Here is a 20,805-nt window from a genome sequence, read left to right as displayed (position 1 = left end):
TCACTTTCATGGTGGTGTGTGCCACGTACAAACTTAGCCTACCTTCAGAATTTTTCAGATATATCTATCTGTCTGTCTGTCTGTCCTGATCCTTAGCCTTTTATAAAATAATTTGCTTAAATATCAAGAACATTGTGCAGTTTAATTTTTTTTTCTCTTACTCTGCTTTGCACAATCTCTAAAACTTTCAGGTTGATGATGAAGTCTCTCTTTAGATTTACAGCAGACATACAGTACGAAGACTTTTGGTAGGCCGTTCAAGGATGAGAATTATATTGCACTATTTATTTGGCTCCAGGAGTCTTGGTGGGTCCAAACTTGTGTAATTTTACAATGATGAATGCTATGAAGCTTTGCATCTGGCTATCAATTGAGTTTTATTGAATGTAAACATAACTAATGGCTGGATATCTTTGCCTGTTGTGACTTTATACACTAGATTGCCAGAGATGGCTTCTAACTTTTGAGACATCTCAAGGTAACCTGATGCTTCTAAAGAAATGAAACAGGATTTTCTTAGCTGATATGGCTTAGCTATACGTAGGTAGACAAACAGACAGATCATTCAATACATATATGTTGAGATATCTTTTTATTTTATTCCTTTTTATTTTTATTTAAGATCACATCAATTATTACATTTATTTCACTTTCAAGAAATATGATAACAGCCTGTGTTGTTTGAAGTTTCTTCACTCTGTAAAACAAGAAAACAGAAAAGTAGTAGTTGTTGCATAAAAGTTATTCATATATGAATGATAAACCTCATATCTAAAACATTAACCAAAATAGGTTAATATTAAAATAGAAGACTGTAAGTTTGGTGGAGCACTCATCATGACCAAGAGGGCTTTCAGCTACAACCTTGTACACTCCCATGTCTTTGGGTCCAACCCTCAGGATGAGCAGTGAACAAACACCACACACGTTTGTGATGTAGTAGTTGGGGTTTGTGTTGAGGTTGACATTATTATGGTACCAGGTAATATGTGGGGTTGGGTTGCCCGTCACAGCACAGCTCATATAGCACTCATAACCTGGTGGATCAGTGTGAAGTTTCAAAGGAACAATAAATTTTGGGGCTGCCTGGAAGTCGATGGTCTTTGCTACAGGCATGCTATATGTGAATGTTTCTGAAAGAGATGAAAACATTGCAAAAAGGTGATTATTTAGTTCTAGTAATTTCTAATTTGTTCATTGGCCCAGATGAAGGTTCAATATAAGGCTGTGAGAAATTTATGAAGCATATGAAGTGCACACCATCACTGGCAAAATAATTATCCAGAGCTAATGTAATAGGCCACCATGTACTGCAGCAGTCAACTTAATAGGAACAACATTTTCAGAAGAAGGAGGAGATAGTTTAGTGGTGATGTGTCAGGGACAGCATCACAAATCCCAGAAGTATAAACCTGGATAAGGGTGACCCATGAATAGAGTTTCATAGATCTTCTATCATCACTGCACCCTTGAGCAAGACACTTATCTCTGGCTTCTCCAAGGGACTTATTGCAATTAGTGTTCTGTAAATTGCTTTGGGAAAAAGTGTCTGTTAAATGGCAAGTAGCCTAGACCACTGCACTGCTGGTTGTAATGCAGCCGAGACCATTGAGTGTTCAAACCTAATTTGTTTTCAGGCTTATTTATTTGGGTAGTGTGTGCATAATGAGACTATGGATTCTTTTTCATCACTAGCAAGATTTTAGATTGAAATGTATATTAATATATTTGACATTTAAATGTCTCTGAGGCAATGCAGTCAAAAAGGGATAGTTGGACCAAAAATGAAAAATCCATGAAAGTGAAAGTGAAAGTGAAGTGACATTCAGCCAAGTATGGTGACCCATACTCAGAATTTGTGCTCTGCATTTAACCCATCCGAAATGCACACACACAGAGCAGTGAACACACACACACTGTGAGCACACACCCAGAGCAGTGGGCAGCCATTTATGCTGTGTCGCCCGGGGAGCAGTTGGGGGTTCGATGCCTTGCTCAAGGGCACCTAAGTCGTGGTATTGAAGGTGGAGAGAGAATCATTGACTTCCATAGTAATTTTTTTTTTCCCATACTATGAAAGTTGGTGGCTACCATCAACTGTTGGTTATCAGCATTACCAACATATCTTCTGAGTTCAACAGAAGAACGAAACTACAGGTTTGAACAACCTGAGAGTGATTAAATGATGAATTTTTCGGTGAACTATCCATTTAAAATCTGTAGTAAAAATGAAACAATCAGTGCTGTTTAAAATAGATTTAAAAATTATTTCATGTCATCTGCTCTTTTTAATATATATATATATATATATATATATATATATATATATATATATATATAAAACGTATCCACAAATCATCCACAAACCTCTTTTTTTTGTGATTCCCCAAACTGGAGACATCGAGGGCTCTGAGAGACCTATATCATTTTTGGCAAACACTCTGAAATTGTACTCTCTTCCAGGCTAGATGTTAATGACTGTGAATTTGTTGTTGAACAAACAGTCAACCAGTGTAAGCCATGTTTGCTGCAGAGTCCCGCTTCATCACCATGTAATGCAGATGGTTGTCTCGTTTCTCATCAGGAGAAGGAGTCCATGACAGAGTCACAGTGCCTTGGACATGCTGTTCCAGTTCTACAGGACCTGGAGGCTTGGGATGATCTGGAGATGAAAAATAAACAGGTATGCATACAGTATCCCTATATTATTCTGTAGAGAACCATACCATTAGTTTTGATATTCACATAGAAATTTAATTTATTTTTCATTTATTACATTAATTTGATATATTGTTGCCATTTATAACAATATGAAATAATATTTAGAAATATTACTAAAATGACATCTCCTAAACATTAGTTAAGATTTAGGTAAGAAATGTAAAAAGTTTGGTTACCAGTTACTCTTATTTCAATAGTGAAGGTGTCCTGGCCCACCATATTCTTCACATTGACAGTATAAATGCCAGTGTCAGACAGCTCTGAGGTGTAAATAAATAGCTGAGAAACTTTTTCAAAATTAGTAATTGTCACATGTTTGGCTACAGGAACATCATCCTTTAGCCATGTTATGTCTGGTGAAGGAGAGGCCTGTGGATAAAATAAAACAAATACTCAGTCCTGATATACAGTACTATACAAAAAGAGTGTTCATATTTTGTCACGTGTGAATATGCTTTTGGTAAAATAAGATTTATTTTGATACCCTACCTCAAAACTGACACTGACACGAACAGTGATTCCAGCTTTAACAACCATGAAACTTTTCATTTTTTTGTCATTTAACTTTGGCTTTACTAAAAAGTAAAATAAGGCAAATTAACTTATCTTTGTGTGAACTCTAAAGCAAAAATGTAAAGATATTCAAAACAACAACAACAGCAACAACAACAAAAAAACATCTTTACCTGTAGGAGGCATGGCAATGATGTAATTGTCGAAGCTCTGTGGAAGCCTCTCTCCTCCTTCATTGACTGCGATCACTCTAACCCAATACATGGTCATTGACTTCAATCCCACAGCAGTGAAGGAAGTCTGAATCACTGCGTTTGTATTGCAACGGCTCCACTCAAGTTGGTCTGTGGGTCTGATTTCCACAAAATATTGAGTATAAATTTGTGGTATTGAGTATAAATTTGTTGAGCATGTCTTACTTTTGGGGTCCCTTGCAATTGCACATTCAGACGGCCCACTTGGTTCCCCAGGACCACATGTGTTAATAGCACTCACTCTGAACTCATACTCCACACCTTCGATTACATCTTTTACTGCACATTTTTTGTCTAAATATAAAATGAAAAAAATTAATTGTGCTGTATTTTAAATGAGAGTCAAATTGGCTACTTAAAATTAAATTAAATTAATATTTGTAATATTTTATTCAAATTATATGTAAATTTATTTTCAGTACCTCTGATTGGATCATCTTTTGGGTTTGCATGACTCCAAAAATTGCTACCTTTTTTGCATTTTTCAACGTTATATCCAATGATACTGCCCCCTCCAGTGCTGGAGGGAGAAAGCCAGGCCAAGTTAATGGAGTCGTTAAAGGCACTGACTATTTTAGGAGGAGCAGGAGAGCCAGGGAATGCTGAGAACAAAAAGAACACATTTTATTATGTATAAACCACACTTCCTTTTTTTTTTTAAAGACTAACAACTGATAATTTACTACATCAAAATACAGTAAGAAATCAAGAATCTCACCCAAAGTGCCAGCAGCAATATCATTAGTTGTCAAGACTTCACTGAAGCCCTCAACATTTTTTGCCCGGATTCTGTAGTAGTACTTTCGGCCACAATCTATGTTTGTGTCTCTGTAGGTAGGCTGTCCAGGAATGTCTCCTATTTTAGTCCAGGTGTTCCGTCCCAGCTGCTGTCGCTCCAGGTTGTAATTAGTCACTGGACAACCACCATCATCCTTTGGGGGTTTCCATTTAAATGCAATGGCAGACAAGGAGCTTTCTACGATTTCTACAGGTCCTTGTGGTGGAGTTGGCCTGTCTGGAGAAACAAAAAATATATAGAGTACTGATGGGTCACAAAGGTAGAACCATTGATTAGACATCCAACAACCAAGCTTAAAGGGTTAGTTCACCGAAAAATTTAAATTATGTCATTAATTACTCACCCTCATGTTGTTCCAAACCATTAAGACCTCCGTTCATCTTCGGAACACAGTTTAAAATATTTTAGATTTAGACCTAAAGCTTTCTGTCCCTCCATTGAAAATGTATGTAAGGTAATGTCCAGAAAGGTAATAAAAACATCATCAAAGTAGTCCATGTGACATCAGAGGGTCAGTTAGAATTTGTTGAAGCATTGAAAATACATTTTGGTCCAAAAATAACAAAGATTACGACTTTATTCTGCATTGTCTTCTCTTCTGGGTCTGTTGTGAGTGCGACTGCTGTGACAGTTGACGTACAACGCTGCTGACGTGTTATCTTTGTTATTGGGCACGCCAGAAAACATGTCAGCAGCATCATACGTCAACTGTCACAGGATAAAAGTGCATAGGAAATATGTCAGATTACATCATCTCAGCACTGAGAAACAGGTGACTTTATATTAATGGGTAGTTTCAGACATGAACGCATACCTATAATGTTATTAGGAATAAGCTCACCGACTCTTATCCGCTTCTTACGATGATCACTTGACCAGTCGCCACCTGATCCATCTAAATCCAATCGATGACCTATTCCATGATTTCCACTCCCATCTCCTAATCCATTTACCAAGGTACCATCTCCTCCTTTTCCTTTCTTCCGCGTTCCATCACCCTCACTCGCATCTTCCAGGTTAGATCCCCCACTGCCTTTTCCTGCTGCCATAGCTGCCATCTTTTCAACAGCTTCTCTCTCAGCCTCATCCTTGTTGGCTGCCTTATCTCTTTCAGCTTGGGCTAAATAGGCCACCTCATCTTTTTCAGCCTGGGCTTTACGGGCATCTTCATCTCTTTCACCTTGGGCCATCCTGGCCACCTCATCTTGTTCTTTCTGAGCTTTTCTGGCTGCCTCATCTCGCTGGGCCTTTGCCCTCCTGGCTGCCTCATCTCCTTCTGCCTGTGCCCTCCTAGCTGCTTCATCTCTTTCAGCCTGGGCCTTCTTAGCTGCTTCATCTTTTTCAGCATGGGCCTTCCTCACTGCCTCATCTCTTTCAGCTTGGGACCTCCTGGCTTCTTCATCTTTTTCAGCCTGGGCCTTCCTAACTACCTCATCTCTTTCAGCTTGGGACCTCCTGGCTGCTTCATCTTTTTCAGCCTGTGCCCTCATGGCCGCCTCGTCCTGTTCCTTCTGCAGTCTGGCTTTCTCTTCTGCTAAACGTCTGGCTAGTTCATCTGCACAATCATCTTTTTCGTGGGCACTGGGATCATCTGAAATCAGTATCAGTTACAGTATATACTTTAAGTGATATACATGATCAGACAAAATTCTGAATTGTAAAATTGGCAACAAAATAGACATGATCAGAGAACATTTATCAGTGTATTAATAAGTTTATTCTGGAAAATTAATTGTTATTTCACCAGGGTCTATATATGTACATTAGAGGTCAAAAGTTTGAAATAATTTTTGAAAGATGTTTTTGTCATGTTCATCAAGTCTGCATTCATTTGATGAAAATACAATGCAAACAGTAAAACTGTGAACTATTATTACAATTTGAAAGAACTGCTTTCTATTTTAATTCATTTCTTTGATAGCAGAGCTAAATGTATTTGTGATCAAATACATGCAGCCTTGGTTTTCCAAAAACATTTTTTTTTTAATTATCGTAATAATTCCAAACGTTTGGCCTGTAGTGTATACGTATGCATTTAAAGTGCATGTAAACACAATTCACCTAAGAGAGAAAAAAATGAGTTACCTTCCACATCCAGAGTCCCCTGGCTTGACCTGAGCCCAGCAATAGCCGTATAGACTCCCTTGTTCTCTTTTTTACAGTTTTTCACTGCTAGTTTGTGGACTTGCTTGTCTTCTGACACTGTAATGTCATATTTTTCCCCATGCTCAACAGAGATGTCATTGACACACCAGGTGATTTGGTGTACAGGGTCCGATAAGGAACATTCAAACACTGCATCCTGCCCCTCAATCACTTTAGTATCTTTCAGTGTTGTATTAAACTCCACACCAGGCACTGAAGGCACACAACAATTCTTGAACATTTATATATAAAAAGTAAAAAATTTAATGAAAAATCACTTCACTAGCCTGTTCTTTAACCTTCAAATATTGCTTGTTGCCTAATAGCAATACTGTAACATTTATAATACTATATAATATAATAGTTACTTCTAATATCTTAATTAAACAAACAAACATAAAAAGCATTGATATTATAACTACTTACACATTAGGGACGTTGAGAACATGTTCACCTCCTCTACATCCACTTGATATAACCCAGCATCTTCAGGGCCAACATCCCTAATGCCGAACAATTATGTTTCATAAAATTTTTGCATATTATGTTTTGTGGCCTCATCAGTTCCATCTCCATATTCAAGCATTTCCCCATCCTGGTAATAGTAAATTGAAGTTCATTACTCTCAGAGTAGTTCTGTTGATGACACTGGGGCTGTTTAAGTGAGGGCGCTTACTTTGAAGAGAAGGATTTTGCTGTTAGGATCCTTTAACTTCATGTCAAGTTCAAATTCCGCTGTGCCATCCGTTTTTACCTCGATCTGTTTCAAGCTGTGGATTGTCTCGACATACTTGAACACAGAAAAATCAAGAGTGTGGATTTTTCATAATGTATGTGTATTAAAAAACAGTGGTGAAGAAATGAGTATGATACTCAAAGCAAACAAGACCTTGGACTGTTCTGCTTCTCTTTCCTTTTTCTTCTGGTTAAGTTTTCTTAACATCCGTCTGAAGTCGGTGACTCCGAATTCCTGACAAATCTGTTCATAATCGTTCCTCGGTGCACTCAGTAACACGTCCCAGAACCTCGGATCGATTTCTCCTTCTTTGCATTGTTTTTCTTTTCTCTTCACAACCCTAAATGCATTTAGTATGATTACAGATCAGACTGGTTGTTTTGGTTACTTAGAAATGGCCTATTACTATGGTTTTCTATGTCTCTATACAAGTACAATAAATACTAATATAAAAATAGAGATAGAGACGTTTTCTTCAGCATTTTTCTGAACTCATCAGGGTCACTTTTGGGGGCTGAAAAATTAGACATAGTTATTTTGACACTTTAATGCTCTTTAACAAACATAATATTTTCCAATACAGTTTATTTAATCTGAAGTGCCATTAGCTTTGAGTTACATAAATACCTGGTGCTCTTTTCTTGAATCCAACTGAAAAGAAGAGAAACTTATTTAAGGCTATATGTGATACAGCATTTTTATTTTAATCAGTAATAGATCAATATATTCAAATGGACTTCAAGAATTTGGTACCCTTAATGACATTCAGTGCAGCAGTACAAACCGCCTTTCCAAATGGATTTATGGCAAAACATTTGTATTTGTCTGCTTGATCTGAAGCTACATTTGGTATCTGTAGAATGGAAATAAAAGCCATACCACATATTGTTAAAGAAAAACAAAACACGGGTGGATTATAAATACATTAAATAAAAAAATAATGTATTTATTATTTTATATATTATAATTTATTTATAATTTATATTACCAATATTTAGTAATATTATTTAAACATTAATGGAAATTAAACGGCTGATAACATTGTTCTTCACACAGCTGAAAATTTAATTGACCTCCAGAATATATTTCTTCATTCTTCTCATCAAATCGTGAAACATATTTTGTAAAATTATAGATATCTCCCTTGTTACGTGCCCAGGAAACTTCTGGTACTGGATATCCACTCACAACAGCTTTGAAAAAGGCTAGATTGCCTGAAGATTAAACATAATTGTGATGTTAAATATTATGATCAAGGATAGATGGATGTTTTTCCATTTAAATGAAATCATACTGCTGATATTCTATGATCCATATGATCCAAATGAACCATATTAAAATAAAATTATATAAAATAAAATAAAATAAAATAAAATTAACTATTAAAATAAAAGAAAACTATTACCTTCCTGTATAGTTAAGGCTATGGGTTTTCGGATGAAATCAGGAGTAGAAGATCCAGGTGGCAGTTCTTCAACGTGTTGTGTGACCATGACACCAGACACTCTGGATCTCTTCCTGCCACTGAAATATATATAAAAAAATGTTTTCAAAACGTATCATTTCATGATGTTCAGGTCTGTAAAACAATGGAATATGTTTTCTTGAAACTATACAGAAACATGGCCATCAAATATGAAATGGGGTATTCATGTCTCATGATCTTCAGAGTTTGAAGCTGTGAATTTGTTGTTGACCACATGATGGCGATGTTTAATCACAGCCTTGATAATGAACTCTTCCTGATCCTCACTTCTACTAACTGCTTGATAAAGAATGAGGTCATGGGTGATGGAACAAAGCAACTCCAAAATAAATTAATCATATGGTTTTAAGAATTTTTTCATTTGGCATACAGTGATTGTCATGATTTTAACTTACCGCCTGTTCCTTCTGCTGGCTTTGGCATCTTCACAATGCTAGACTGTCCTTTAATTCAAAATTTGAATTTAATATTATCTAAAATCGAGAAGAGAGGGGAAAAAATCAGAATATTGCACATGCAATCAGTTTTTATTGTTGTTATTATTTTTTTTAATGGTGAATGCAGGTTAAAGTGGGACAAATATGTTTAAATATCTTTATTAAAACAACCGTAATGTAATCCTAAATGAAGACCTCATGACACAGAAGGGCTTCTTTAGTTCTGACATCATTTTTTGGGGGTGTGTCATATAATATTTGGACAGAAGTGAGCAACCAGGGTGTTAGAAAAGTTCAGAAAAATTAGGATTTGTGTTTTTTTAAAAGAATGCCAGGGACAAATTAGTATAAAGTGTCACCATAGCAAACAGATATGATTAACTCTATGAGGTGCATTTCTTTTTCTTGTTATACAGACAGAATTTTGTTATTGTCATTGAGAAGATTATAAGGTCTTAACCCTGATAAAGGGCTGATATGTGTATATAAGGACTATAATAATATATAATAAACTATCTGCAGCCACCTGTCCCATACCACCTTGTGAACATCCCTTCACGAGATGGTAAAATTCAAGCAATATGCCCTATGTAGAAATACAACATGGGAAGTGCTATATACACACACACACACACACACACACACACACACACACACACACACACACACACACACACACACACATATATATATATATATATATATATATATATATATATATATATATATATATATATATAGAATACCATTTTACTGTGTTGATGCCTACTGTCTAGTCAGTAAACAAAAACTATGCCAGTAACAGAACCAATGAACCAATAAAGATTTAAAAAAGATTAAAAATTAAATTAAAGATTAAAAGTGTTCCTTGGGGGTTCGATTCCCCGGGAACACATGATAGGTAAACATTGATAGCCCGAATGCACTGTAAGTTGCTTTGTATAAAAGCGTCTGCTAAATGCATAAATGTAATTTAATTAAAAATTTAAAGATATATTGGGAGGTGATATTATACATTTTGCATGTAAAGTAACACAAGACTGACATAAATTATTTTTAATGCCATGATAGGGTACATGATCCTTGCCAATCATTTTACAAGCATTTTACCCCTGCTTTTGATAGGTCACATACCTCATAAATTTATCAGAGATGTGCTACAAGAGCAATTACGCTTTAGCTTAGGAGAGCAAATCATACTGAATTATTATAATTAGAGAATATGAGGAGAACTGCTGTATGTGAAAAAGTAAAGCCCTTTCACTGATAAACCACTCATCAAACAAGCAGAATATGGTTAAAAGATCAGTGTGTTTTAGTAGAGCACTACAGACTCTTTGCTACATTAAGTTCTTATAAAACGATCTCATTCAGCCTGACTTTGGCAATCACAAGTAAGAAAGCACTTTAACATTGTTTGATGGCGTCTAAAGTATTAATTTAACACAGGACACAAATTTAATATGCATCAATGCTTAGAATCAGATCTGTGGTTGTTGGGCATCTTCTCATATAGGCTACAAGTCAAACCTGAAATCTGATATTTTTTAAAAAGCCTTCAGATTGCTTTCCATATTATTTACTAATAAAGATGAATGTGTAATATTGTATATTTCAATGTTCTTGTCTGAAAAAAAAAGAAGTAAAAGAAGAAAGAAGGAGAAGCAACTCACCTTCACGTGTAGCTAACTTTCTCTGTCAACACAACCGTGTTTGACTCCCGCAATTTATTGCAGTCTCTCCATTTTGTTCAGCAATAAAACAGTAGTGGGCCAAATTGAAACCTCTCAAGCACTGCAGTCTTATTAGCTGTTACATTAAATCTGTTATTTGGGTGAGGTTTACAGCGGCAAAGGGACAGAGGCCCTGTCTGTGGTTCATGGTCATACTTATTCTCTAAATAGTGAGAGTGACATTCAAGTTGCTTTTTTGGTGATGACTGTTCATTTGCCATTGCCAGGGACAAGATGTAGCCTAATGTCACCTTTGTCAGAAAACAGGATCTCATTAATGCTTTATTGCACTTTTTGATCTAGTCATTAGCTACACTATTTAACACCACGTCTATGCAATGACCTTACATAAGGATGTGTAAAATAAGATTTAAGATAAGTTATATTGAAAGACTCCACAATAGCAGCACTCATCTCAGTAGTGCAATATATTTTGTCTGGTAATGTTCCTTCAGATTTGAGAGACTGTTAAATTCTGTTAATGGAATGTGCTATTTATAATTTAGTGATGCACAAATACAAATATTTTTATATTATGACTTATGTGCTGGGTATGTAGTCACAGAGGGTGTCATTTCACATGCACAGGAGCTGATCGCACTTTACGCATCCCACACAACTTAGCAACTCTCACAAACTAGTTGTCACATTATCTGGGCCCAATAAAACACAGATAATCTTATGACTTTAAACTTTGCCCCGATACCAACAGAGTGCTGCAGGGATGACATCTTTTTGTACGATGAAACCTAGAATCAAGTTTTAGCACATCTGCCTGCAAAGTCATTGCCTCATAAGGCAGTGAGGCAGCAAGTCCGCTGCATAGACTTTCGGATGCAGCCTGTAGAGTGACATGTCTTGGGTATTCTATAGTCTTTGGATATAACTGCTAGTGTGGAAGGTAAATCCAAGAGAACGCTCAGTAACTGCACAGGGGATCTCGGTATCCAGTAGGGAGTACAAGAAGTGTAATAATATGCTTTTTTGATAGTGGTTTCAGTTTCAGGGATGCCTGACATTGGAGTTGGTTTTGTGGGGAACCATGCTGAGACTGGAACTATTCACTTTGCAATCTGAAACACAGTACTATCCATGTTCTCACGCTATCACAGACATGGATGTCATGTCACTGTACTGCTGAGGGCTGCATATCTTGTTGGAATATTCTAAACTGTAATTTCAATGAGAAGGGGAATGTGTGTGAGAATAAATGTCTTTTTCAACCATGTCAAAGAAGAATGTCCAGTAGAGTCCACTATAGTTCATATGTAACTGGATCATTGGGGATAAAATTTAAAGGCTCAAAGAATAACATGCTAGAAAGTATGCTTGTCAGAAAATGTTTATTTGCATATTGTGTAGTCATATACGTACACTTAAATACTTTCCAATTTCTTTTGTTTTTAGTAGCGGGCCACACATTCCTTGGTATAATAGTAAATTCTATGAGTTCTCAGTTGCAACCATAAATATGTTCATTTATATTCATGCACTGTCCTAGCTTAAAATGCATGCAGGAAATTAGTTGTGGCAGAAGCGGAGCAAAAACCAGCACGTCCAGTGGAGTACAGATCAATCTGAAATACACAGTAGAAAAAAAGAAAAAGAATAAAATTATATTTAAGAGGTTTTTTTTTGTTATTGTGATAAACCTTAGTTTTTCTGTAAAAGCTGAATAGAAAAATGTGTTTGTAAATGTAATTTGATTTACATATGTAATGCACTGGCCAGGGCTTTTCATCTACTTTTTTAGAAACCAAATTATCCAAATGACAGTTAATTTTTTTGAGTAATTGTCAGATCCTAGCACTTTCATTTTCATGACTGAAACATACTTTATGCAGATCTCATTCTAGGTACTCTGCCTTAATTTTGTGTGTTATTGAATTTCAAAATAAGGCATGTTGCAACTGATAATGCAAGTGCAAGTACACACTGAATGTGCTTTGTCAAAAGGGACCGTATAGAACATTAGTGTGATCTGTCTTATACAATTAGTTTTAGGTGTAGTTTTTTTTTAGGTGTAGTGCTTCTGAATTCACCATAGATATTTGCACAGAAAGTGCTCTAATGCATCAAGTGCAGCTAATTTGTCTAAATCAATCTGTGACCGCATAAAAATGATTGATGCTCCACATATGCCCTGGAGGTCACTTTTTGACAAACTCTGGCATAGCAGTTGCCCATATGCATTACGTAACCATGTTGAAAATTATTAGCAACGTGACTGTTCACAAAGTACAAACCATCAAGTAAATCAAGTGACTGTGGTAAACACTTCTGAAGCATTGAAATGAACACTGCAGCTGTCATACCTTTCACTTTTAATGTAGAAGAACATTCTGCCTTGCCAAATGGGTTGACTGCCACCACTTTGTACTCGCCACTATCTTCAGGCCGAACTCTGAGGATATACATAGAGCAGATGCCAGATGCGTTTGTGATGTAGTAGTTGTTGTCGGAGTTGATGCAAATCCCGTTATGGTACCATGCAATGTATGGGCTGGGACAGCCGCGGACAGCACAGGTCATGTAGCACTGGTATCCTTTTGGTGGAGTGTGGAGTTTCAGTGGAACCAGGACGGATGGTGGCCTTTCCAAAGTGACGACAGCTGACACAGATGAGAACATTGGAACTAGTTGGTAGGAAGGAAAGAAAAAAAGACCTAAGTACTTAGCATTGTGCAAGACAATAAGCTAAACCGGTAGTGGTCCTGCTACCTACCTTTATTGTTGTTTTTGCCCCAAGTTGGTGATTCTGAAGGATCAGAAACTCCCATATCATTTTTTGCATAGACTCTGAAGTGATATTCTTGACCTGGTTGAATGCTGGTAGTGTAGGTAGTACAGAGAAGGTGGTCTGCTATTCTGCGCCAAATGCGTGTGTTGGAGTTATATTCTTCCAACATGTAGTGCAGTCGGTCGTCTTTGTTGTGGTCTGGAGATGGACTCCATGTGATAATGACTTTGCCATAAACCACCTGTTCTAGCTCCACTGGGCCTGGGGGCTTGGGTTCATCTGTAGTCACATAAAGAGGATTATTTTATAGGAATAGAATATGTATGCAATAGTTTCTTTCACTTATGGGTAACTCTTTGTTTCTTTGACATGCTCTTTTCTGGTTTGTTGTCTCTGAAGGGGTGGTCTCACCTAAGCTTAAAGCATGAACAATTACTTTGAACAATGAATGAATATGGCAACAGATTGTATGAAGCATGGTACTTGACTTGTTAACATTGTGTGATTGACTGCTATATCATTTACATCAAATGTAGCTTACCTGTTACTCTGACCTCTATGTCGAAGCTGGCTTGCCCACTTGAGTTTTTGGCCACAATGGTGTACACTCCTGAATCTGAGTACCTTGAGGAGGGTATGACAAGCGTACAAGTGCCATCAGCATGAATTATCTTGTTCCAGGGAGATACAGGTTCCCCATTTTTAAGCCAGGTAATGTCTGGAGGTGGAGAGGCCTGTGTGCATAATATCAATATATTTATTAGATTAAAAAAAAACATTTTAGAAGGTAAATACGTTTGGATATGTAGACGTGGATATTTACCTCATAATTAATTCTGATTCTGATAGAATTTCCTGATCTCACAACCATAAAGTCTTCAGGATCTTTGAAATGTGGCTTCTCTGAAAATGATTGTTTGAAATCAGTAAAGATGTTTAAACTTAACTTGATTTCTTAATCATGACTACGACTTACTGTTGGGGTTTTTAGCGCAGACCATCATAGAAGGAGCACTGGGTTCTCCAGGCCCAGACAAATTAATGGCTGTTACCCTGAACTCATACTCTGACCCCTCTGACACATCCTTTACTGCATACTTCAGATCTGTAAGAGGTAGAGACCACTTATATGTATTTTGAGGTTAGGTGGCTTGCTAATGGTTATTTATTGATTTTGTCATAGCAGTTGTTTTCCAGACTCAACATTTAGTAGAGCTGGAATCCGTGCCTTTCATTTATATGGAGCTTTGTAATAAAATAAAAAAATGACCTTGGATAGGGTCCTTAACTAGGTTCAGAGTCACCCACTGGTTTGTATCTTTTTTGCGTTTCTCTAGCTGGTAGCCCAAGATTTTATTCCCTCCATATTTCTCTGGTGGGGTCCATATTAGGTTTATACAGTTTTTGAATGCACTGACCACCTTCGGCGTGCCTGGTGGACCAGGGAACACTGCCAACACATATGTGATATGAATATTAGATGACTTCAGCGCTTCTCATATGATACATTTAGCAGTAAATACTTAAGAAGTTTACTTAAAGAGCCAGCCATGATTTTTTCAGTCTCCATCGCTTCACTGACGCCCTCAAGATTCTCAGCATAGATGCGATAGATGTACCTCTTGCCAAGAGACACGTTTCTGTCTCTGAAGGTTAGATGGTTAGCTGAAATATCCCCAACCCTTTTCCAGGCTCCCTGCCCGACCTGTTGACGCTCAATTATGTAGTTGGTTACTTCTGAGCCACCCTCATCCTTCGGAGGATTCCATTTCAGTTCAAGGACAGAGGATGTGCTTTCATTCACTTCTAGTGGGCCTTGTGGTGGACCTGGCTTGTCTATCAGGGGAGCAGATGTGTGTTACTTATATAGTAGTTTGTTTGTTTTGGTAACAGTTTAATTGCAGATATTGTACTCACCTAGTACTGTAAGGCTTGACAAAGCTTCAATAGAACCAAAAGGATTTTTTAGCTGGATTTTGATTTGACCAGTATCTGATCGCAGGCAATCTTTTATTTGAAGACGACTGTGGTTCAATTCCTTCACAACTTTCACCGAACCACCATCGAGAAGCTCCAAGCCATTTTTAAACCATTTAATCTCCAATGAAGCTTGTGGAGGAAATGCCATCTTAAAAGATGCACTCTGGCCTGCTTTCACTATCACAGGGTTGGAGAACTTTTGGAAAGCATCAGGATCGAATTCTGGAAGGTCTGGGAAAAATAGAAGCAATATACAGCAGAAAAGATTATTGTAATTTCCAAACTGACAGTAATTTCCTCATTCTAGCCAAATGTAAAAATGAAAATTTTATATGATTACCTCCAACTCTCACCATGGCCTCTGTCTTGCAACCATTTACCTCAAAATGATAAAGACCTACATCAGAATCCTTGCAATTCTGGATAATGAGCTTATGTGTACAACCATCCTTAGAGATCACCACTCCATCTTTGGAAGCCAGCTGATGAGAAAAGATTTATATCAATATCAAACCCTGTATTTGTCAGTGAAAAGTGATCAGTCAGTGACATATTGCTACGACACACAAACATACCTTATTTCCATCTTTATACCACACACCATCAATTTTGTCAGTATTTAGTTTACACACTAGCTCTGCAGGTTTGCCACGGAGAGCATTTTTGTCTGTTAAGCCACTTGCAAAGTGCACTTTATCATCTGGAACGAATACATTTGAATGAATTACAATAACTTGTCTAAGACTAAGTGGTAAGTTTTTCATTGAAATTAAATGATAAGCAATGTTAATTGCTGACAGAGTTTTTGTACAATTTTGTCATTAACATACCTGTACCATCACCACCAGATCCAACCACAGCTGACTGGCCTCCCAGTCCGTCTGCTCCCAAACCCATTCCAGAAACCTTTCCAATACTCCCACTTCCATCTTTACCATCTCCTCCTTGTCCATATTTCCCTGTCGCATCTCCTCCAAGTCTATTCCCTCCACTTCCGTCAAGTCCTCCAAGGCCACCTTGTCCATACTTTCCTGTTGCATCTCCTCCAAATCCTTCTCTTCCAACTCCACCAAGTCCTCCACGGCCATCCGTTCCATCACCACGACCATCCGCTGCACCACCATGGCCATCCGTTCCATCACCACGACCATCCGCTGCACCACCATGGCCATCCGTTCCATCACCACGACCATACGCTGCACCACCATGGCCATCCACTCCATCACTACGACCATCCGCTGCACTACCACGGTCATCCGCTCCATCACCTCTCCCATCTGTTCCCTTGCCTCTCCTGGCTGCTTCATCTTTTTCTCTTTGCAGTCTGGCCTGTTCATCTGCCAGACGTCTTGCAAAAACATCTGCTCCATCACTTGAACCACCTTGACCTTTTCCCTTGATGTTAGGGTCCTCTGATGTGGCATAGAGCATAACAAACAACACTAGTTTATTGGGCTGTTTGCAATACATAAGTGTAAAATTATGCTGAAATATGATGTTTCTTTAGTATTCTTGAAGACTTACCATCAACAGTGAGGGTGGCCCTGGATGAATTAATCCCAGCAATTGCAGTGTACACACCCTTGTCCTCTTTTTTGCAATTCTTTACTACCAATCTGTGGGTGAGCTTGTCTTCAGAGACTGTGATATTGTACTTGTCTCCATGCTCAACAGAGATGTCATTGACACACCAAGTGATTTGAGGTACAGGGCCAGAAAAAATGCCCTCAAATATGGCATCCTCCCCCTCAACCACTTTAGCATCTTTTAGCATACCATCAAATTCCACATCAAAAACTGTAGGGAAATGATTAATAAAATGGATGAAGAGATGTACTTCGAAGTATTTTATTTGAAATGCTAAAAATGAAATGATTTCTTACTTGCTAAGGTCGTTGAGATAATGTTGACATCTTCAACATCCACTTGGTATAGTCCACCATCATTTAAGCCAAGATTGTTTATGCTAAACATGTATTTGTCACCAGTTTTCTTCATATTGTGTTTGGAGGAATCATCAGTGTCACTGCCATAATCAAGCATTTGACCATCCTGGAAAGAGTGAAGGGTTTTAAATATGCTTTTTTTTGTCCTAGATGACTTTTTTTTTCTGTGTAAAAACCATTTGAACTTACTTTGAAGAGATAAATTTTACTGTTGGTGTCCTTAAGCTTCATATCAAACTCAAACTCAGCTCTGTCACTTGTCTTCACTTCAATCGGCTTCATGTTGTCAACATTTTCAACCACCTATAAGACATAAAAAATGGGAGTTTAGAAGTTAATTTAAGACTTCAATGAAGATCCTTTTAAAAAAAACTCTAGAAATTATTAGAGAAGTTGGCTTCAATGAAGATCCTTTTAAAAAAACTCTAGAAATTATTAGAGAAGTTGGCTGTTGCAATTGCAGAAGGGTGTCTCGAGGCACAGTCTCGGTTCAAAATGATTGGAAATTGACTGACAAATCTACTGTGAGACACCAGCTTCAGATGATTAAATTGCTAACATATACCTTTGCTTGTTCATCCTCCTTCTCCTTTCTCTTCAGGTTGAGCTGTTTTAGCATCCACCGATAGTCAGTGACTCCAAATTCATGACAGATGCGCTCATAATCCAATTTTTTGGCACTTAGCATCACTTCCCAGAATTTTGGATCAATCTCTCCCTCTTTCTTGGGTTTTTCCTTTCTCTTCTTGACAATTCTAGACAGAAGGTTTTTCATTTTGAGGAAAGAAAAAAGTAACTATGATTTATAAGAGACATTTCTTAAACACTTGATTCCCTGAAAAATGAGAAGTTAAGCAATTACGTGGTTTTTCTAAGCATTTTCCTGAAGTCCTCAGGATCGTTGCTTAGGTCATCTTATCAAACAAAACAGAAGAAAAAATCATACGTTAACAATACGGCATGTAAATGTCCCTCTTTATAATAATTTATATTTCAGGATTAACATATCTACCTTTTTGTGATGTATCTTTTGACTTTTTCTTAAATCCAACTAAAAGACAGAAAAAGGAACTACCATAAGAACATTGCATAAATGTGAGCATGCATTCAGATTATACAATAGATCTTATTGCCTAGTTCTGCTCATTGAATGTACAGATTTGACTATGATAATATTCTTGAATATTGTGCTTTTTCAGATAAAAATATATATTGCCTACCTGCAAATACACTCAATGCAGCTGTGCACATGGCTTTTCCAAATTGATTTGTTGCGAAACATTTGTACGTATCTGCTTGATCTACTTGCACATTTACTATCTGTTTGAATGCAACAAACAGTGAAAAAAAATGAAACAATAATTTGACTATAGGAGGTTCCATCATCATAATATGCTGTACTGTATGATAATGTTGTAATTTCAGATCCAAATGTTTGGCATTGTTATGTTACCTCTAGAACATGTTCTCTGTTCCTTTCATCATATCTCGGCTTATATTTTTCTGGATCAGAAATGTCAGCCTTGTTGCGAGCCCATGTTACAGTTGGTGCTGGATCTCCGCTCACCACCGCTTTAAAAATGGCCACTTTGCCTGCAGTTACAGAAAGGCAATCCATTCATCATCTCTGAGGTTTATGCTAGTGAGGGATCTACTACCCTGAAGGTACTACTTTTTCATTATAGCTAAATGACTGCTCAACTAACACATAAATGTTTAATCAAATCCACAGAATAGTCTATTAGACAATATATCAGTTATTGGTGTGCATTTATTGAAAAGAACATGTCTTTTAAATACTGAAAAAATATATTTTGACTTTTCTTAACAATATCAACACTTATTAATTATTATTATTATTATTATTATTATTATTATTATACCTTCTTGAACTGTCAAGGCAATTGGTTTTCTGGTGAAATCAGGTGTAGATTTTCCACGTGGCAGTTCCTTGACGTACTGGGTGATCATAACACCAGGCACTCTAGATCTCTTCTTGATCTCCACTTTAAAGATATGTGCTTTAATCATTAAATTGCATAAATCATTACATTGTGTGCTTTATTAAACACTGAATGTTTTGTTTTTGGAAATATGAAACACACATATGCCATATATGTTATTCAAAATAGAGCTGATGTGCAAGCTCCATTGCCGTCATTGGATATTTATCCATATAACCACATGAGGGCAATGTTAACTTGGAAGTTAGGAACAAAACAAATAAGTAGGTACCGAAATAAAGGATAAGCGACCACTATGAACCTACCATAAATTATTTAGGCTTGGTGGTGCATTTATTATGTGTGTGTGTGTATGTATGTGTGTGTGTGTGTGTGTGTGTGTGTGTGTCAAAACTAAAACTCAGAGTGTTCTCTTGATGATTGGCTTTTAAAATGGCAGGTTGATAACTCAGCAGCTGTTGAGATTTTGTAGTGCTAGAAGCCTTTAAACACAATATGCCTAGGCCTTTTTTTCTATTTGGGACATACATTTGTATTTTTAAGTAATTTAATCATGTAAACCATTGCAAATATAATGTTTTGATTCAAATATAACTTACCCTGACCAACAGGAATCTCTTTTGCAGGCTGTGGCATCTTCAGAATGTGTTTTATTCTTGTTCCAATTGTCAAGAAATTAGGCTGTATGTGAAATAAATATATATATATAATCATTACAACCAGCTGCTACAAGTTTGTCCTTTATTTAGTAGAACACAAAAACGTTTAAAGGGGTCATATGATGCTACTAAAAAGAACATTATTTTGTGTAATGCAATGTTTTTATGTGGTTTAAGGTTCAAAAACACATTATTTTGCACATTTCCTTGTTCTGAAAGGCCAAACGAAGTAGTTTCGCTTTCACAACGAAACACACAGCGTCTCCACAACATGGCGCCAGCGGCAACAGCGAGAATAAAAGTTATGCCTTCTTTCTTTGGGTGAATATTTGGGCGGCATTATGCAAATCTTCTACATCATGCTGTAGACATGTGGGGGCATGTTTGAATGAGCCGTTTTAGGAGGGCGTGTTTGACTTTTAACTTCTATAAAGAATATCTGTTTGGATTTGAGACTTTAGTCTTTGCAACTTTACAGATCTTCTTTATGCACCAAGAGCTTGTAACACTCCAAAAAGAAAGGAAAAATCGAAATCGCATCATATGACCCCTTTAAAAAATACTGTACACTCAATGTGATACAGAGTCTCTATATAACTTGCGTATGATCCCATGCACTTGTGGGAAACTAAAAAAAAAAAAAACTGTCTGTATATAGGTCTTGTTATTGGTTATTATTCATAAAACTGTTG

The 20,805-nt window shown here is 37.0% G+C and overlaps 2 protein-coding genes across 2 annotated transcripts; both read right to left on the bottom strand.

The window, feature by feature from the left end:
• Positions 1-652: 652 nt before the first annotated feature.
• Positions 653-8,870, bottom strand: LOC132091024 (immunoglobulin-like and fibronectin type III domain-containing protein 1). The gene is given in 20 exon segments (XM_059497806.1): positions 653-697; positions 814-1,133; positions 2,368-2,531; positions 2,533-2,662; positions 2,898-3,090; positions 3,211-3,296; positions 3,408-3,782; positions 3,911-4,090; positions 4,207-4,503; positions 5,129-5,878; positions 6,373-6,645; positions 6,859-7,027; positions 7,109-7,222; positions 7,322-7,508; positions 7,637-7,682; positions 7,796-7,819; positions 7,922-8,031; positions 8,253-8,382; positions 8,574-8,692; positions 8,785-8,870. Coding segments are annotated over 20 exon segments (3,798 nt in total).
• Positions 8,871-12,396: 3,526 nt separating this feature from the next.
• igfn1.4 (immunoglobulin like and fibronectin type III domain containing 1, tandem duplicate 4) lies at positions 12,397-19,485 on the bottom strand. The gene is made up of 21 exons (XM_059497805.1): positions 19,374-19,485; positions 18,944-19,083; positions 18,711-18,810; positions 18,503-18,541; positions 18,353-18,404; positions 18,056-18,245; positions 17,680-17,793; positions 17,428-17,596; positions 17,069-17,341; positions 16,375-16,956; positions 16,120-16,244; positions 15,885-16,026; positions 15,482-15,775; positions 15,101-15,400; positions 14,835-15,014; positions 14,541-14,669; positions 14,388-14,467; positions 14,106-14,298; positions 13,550-13,843; positions 13,140-13,460; positions 12,397-12,401 (listed from the first exon to the last, which is right to left on the bottom strand). The coding sequence occupies exons 1-21, from the start codon at positions 19,459-19,461 to the stop codon at positions 12,397-12,399; spliced, it is 3,810 nt and encodes a 1,269-aa protein (XP_059353788.1). The 5' UTR covers positions 19,462-19,485.
• Positions 19,486-20,805: the final 1,320 nt, after the last annotated feature.

The sequence above is a fragment of the Carassius carassius genome, chromosome 17 (assembly GCF_963082965.1).
Source record: "Carassius carassius chromosome 17, fCarCar2.1, whole genome shotgun sequence".
NCBI lineage: Eukaryota > Metazoa > Chordata > Actinopteri > Cypriniformes > Cyprinidae > Carassius > Carassius carassius.
This window is presented reverse-complemented; position numbering and strand designations above follow the sequence as displayed.

Excerpts from the sequence above, each read along its gene's own strand:
- igfn1.4 (XM_059497805.1), bottom strand. The coding sequence starts at position 19,461 with ATGATCACCCAGTACGTCAAGGAACTGCCACGTGGAAAATCTACACCT. Across the intron at positions 17,342-17,427 it reads TATCTCAACGACCTTAGCAA|TTTTTGATGTGGAATTTGAT; the intron begins GTAAGAAATCAT and ends ATTTCCCTACAG. Across the intron at positions 15,776-15,884 it reads GGCCATGGTGAGAGTTGGAG|ACCTTCCAGAATTCGATCCT; the intron begins GTAATCATATAA and ends TATTTTTCCCAG.